Here is a 2,116-nt window from a genome sequence, read left to right on the forward strand (position 1 = left end):
GAAGATGTGAGAAGAATAGAGAATGAAAACAATGATTATGAAAACACTGATTTAACTCCATAGCTTTTAGAAACAATAGTGGTTAGAACACAAATTGTATTTAAAATCCTCAATTTGGTATGGCATCAGATTACGTAAATATATACAGGCACACACACGACCATGACAAATGCCAATTCAATATTAAAATAATTAACTGCACCCAAAGGCTATGATTAGTGATCAATGGAAAACAAAAAAATTCATCAAAATTTAAAAAAATAAAAATAAAACTACTACTGCTAATTAGTAATTTCTTCCATTTGTCCAAGCTTTAATGGACCGGGTTATCCGATATCTATATTGATAGGAGGTAAAATATTGCAAGTCTAATGAGTTAAAATATAAGTACAAAATATTTCGGGCATCAGGGTTAAAAAAAAATTCATTATTAATATAACTTGAAGAATGGCCTACCCTAAACACAAAAACCAAACGCGTCAAATTTACCTTCAAGATAAGACCATATCCACAAGTTCTGTCTCAGATCATTATCATCATATGTATATCTTTTATAGCGTGTTGGCCGTTTACTTTTCAAACCTTCTAAAAACCTGATTCTTTTTTTATCTAGAAACTAACGCCGTACAACTTCCAAATACAGAGTCTTTTCATAATTACTACTGCCCAGCAAGAAGTTTCCATTACGTGCTTTGCCCACGGAAAAATGCCAACTCCCACTGATTCTTCACCCCAACTACATCTCTTTTATAAATATCCCTTTCCTCTTCCTTCATCAACATGTCCAAAGTGTCCAAAGTTTTCCTTTTAGCTTCAAGTTCAACCTTTTTCACTCTTACATATCTCAAATTATCTTGAAAGGAAAAAACCAGTCTAGACTAATTACTAGTTTAGTTGTTATACGTGCAACATGTGCATGGAATCGGTTTCTGTACCTAGTGTTGAAAACAAATCTTATTTCTCAAGATTAAGGAAGAGGTTTTCACTCAAAAAGGCAACGACGACAACTATTACTACTGATCGTCTTTCGATGAGTAGAAGTAGTAGCAGAAGTAATAATAGTAGCGAGTTAGAGAGGGTATTTACATACTTTGACGAGAACGGAGACGGCAAGGTTTCACCGGCGGAGCTAAGGAGGTGTGTGAAGGCGGTAGGAGGCGAACTGACGGTAGAGGAGGCGGAGATGGCGGTGAGGTTATCGGATTCCGATGGGGATGGATTGTTGGGTTTGGAGGATTTTACGAAACTAATGGAAGGAATGGAAGAGGAGAGGAATAAGGAGAGTGAGTTGATTGGTGCTTTCGGGATGTATGAAATGGAGGGGAGTGGATACATTACTCCTAAGAGCTTGAAGAGGATGCTGAGTCGACTCGGTGAGTCAACCTCCATTGATAATTGCAAAGCTATGATTCAGAGATTTGATATCAATGGAGATGGAGTTCTCAGCTTTGATGAGTTCAAAGTTATGATGACAAGTTAACTAGATTTCAACGCACAAATTAAATACTGTAATTGTACATGTACATAATTCTTTGGCCTTAGGCTTCTTGTTTGTTTATTTCTTAATAAATTAAAAGATAAAATTATCTTGAGCTCAAGTAATTCTGATTTATGGTTTTCCGTTGTTATTTATAAATCCATAGATTCATATTTTGTAAAGAATTTCTTGGTTTCATGTTTTTATTTAATGCCAAGGGAAGTCCGGCTTTGTATTATATTCTCAAAGTTTTTTTTTTTTTTTAAATATTGGTTTCAGCTAAAAATTGCGCACTTCTAACTTGACATACTCCTATAAATGTATGGCTACAGTGTACCATGTATATTCATATTCCATATTCGTAGAAATAACACCACAAAGCCACTCCAAAAGGCTGCTATTTAAGAATTAATTAGTGCATCCTGAATTTTAGTTTTTTTAGTCCAAAATTTTGTGACAAAAATGTTCTGAATTGTTCTGAAGTTAAGATTTTTAGTTTAAAATTTCAGGGCAAAATAAGTACTATCTGTGCACTTGTCCCTCCATATTCAGTCCCATATAAAATGATATGTGGATCATATAAGTTATACCAATACTAATATTTCATATATTGTACTTTAGTTATGCAGAGATACATAA

General features: G+C 34.1%; 1 protein-coding gene across 1 annotated transcript; it reads left to right on the forward strand.

Moving 5' to 3' along the window:
• Positions 1 to 656: 656 nt before the first annotated feature.
• On the forward strand, positions 657 to 1,598 carry LOC104228022 (putative calcium-binding protein CML19). Its single transcript, XM_009780407.2, has one exon. It carries the CDS (start codon positions 911 to 913, stop codon positions 1,478 to 1,480), a length of 570 nt encoding a protein of 189 aa, XP_009778709.1. The 5' UTR covers positions 657 to 910; the 3' UTR covers positions 1,481 to 1,598.
• Positions 1,599 to 2,116: the final 518 nt, after the last annotated feature.

The sequence above is a fragment of the Nicotiana sylvestris genome, chromosome 11 (genome assembly GCF_000393655.2).
Source record: "Nicotiana sylvestris chromosome 11, ASM39365v2, whole genome shotgun sequence".
Classification (NCBI taxonomy): Eukaryota; Viridiplantae; Streptophyta; class Magnoliopsida; order Solanales; family Solanaceae; genus Nicotiana; species Nicotiana sylvestris.

Bases quoted from the DNA above. Each gene is read 5' to 3' on its own strand.
- LOC104228022 (XM_009780407.2), top strand. From the start codon at position 911: ATGTGCATGGAATCGGTTTCTGTACCTAGTGTTGAAAACAAATCTTAT.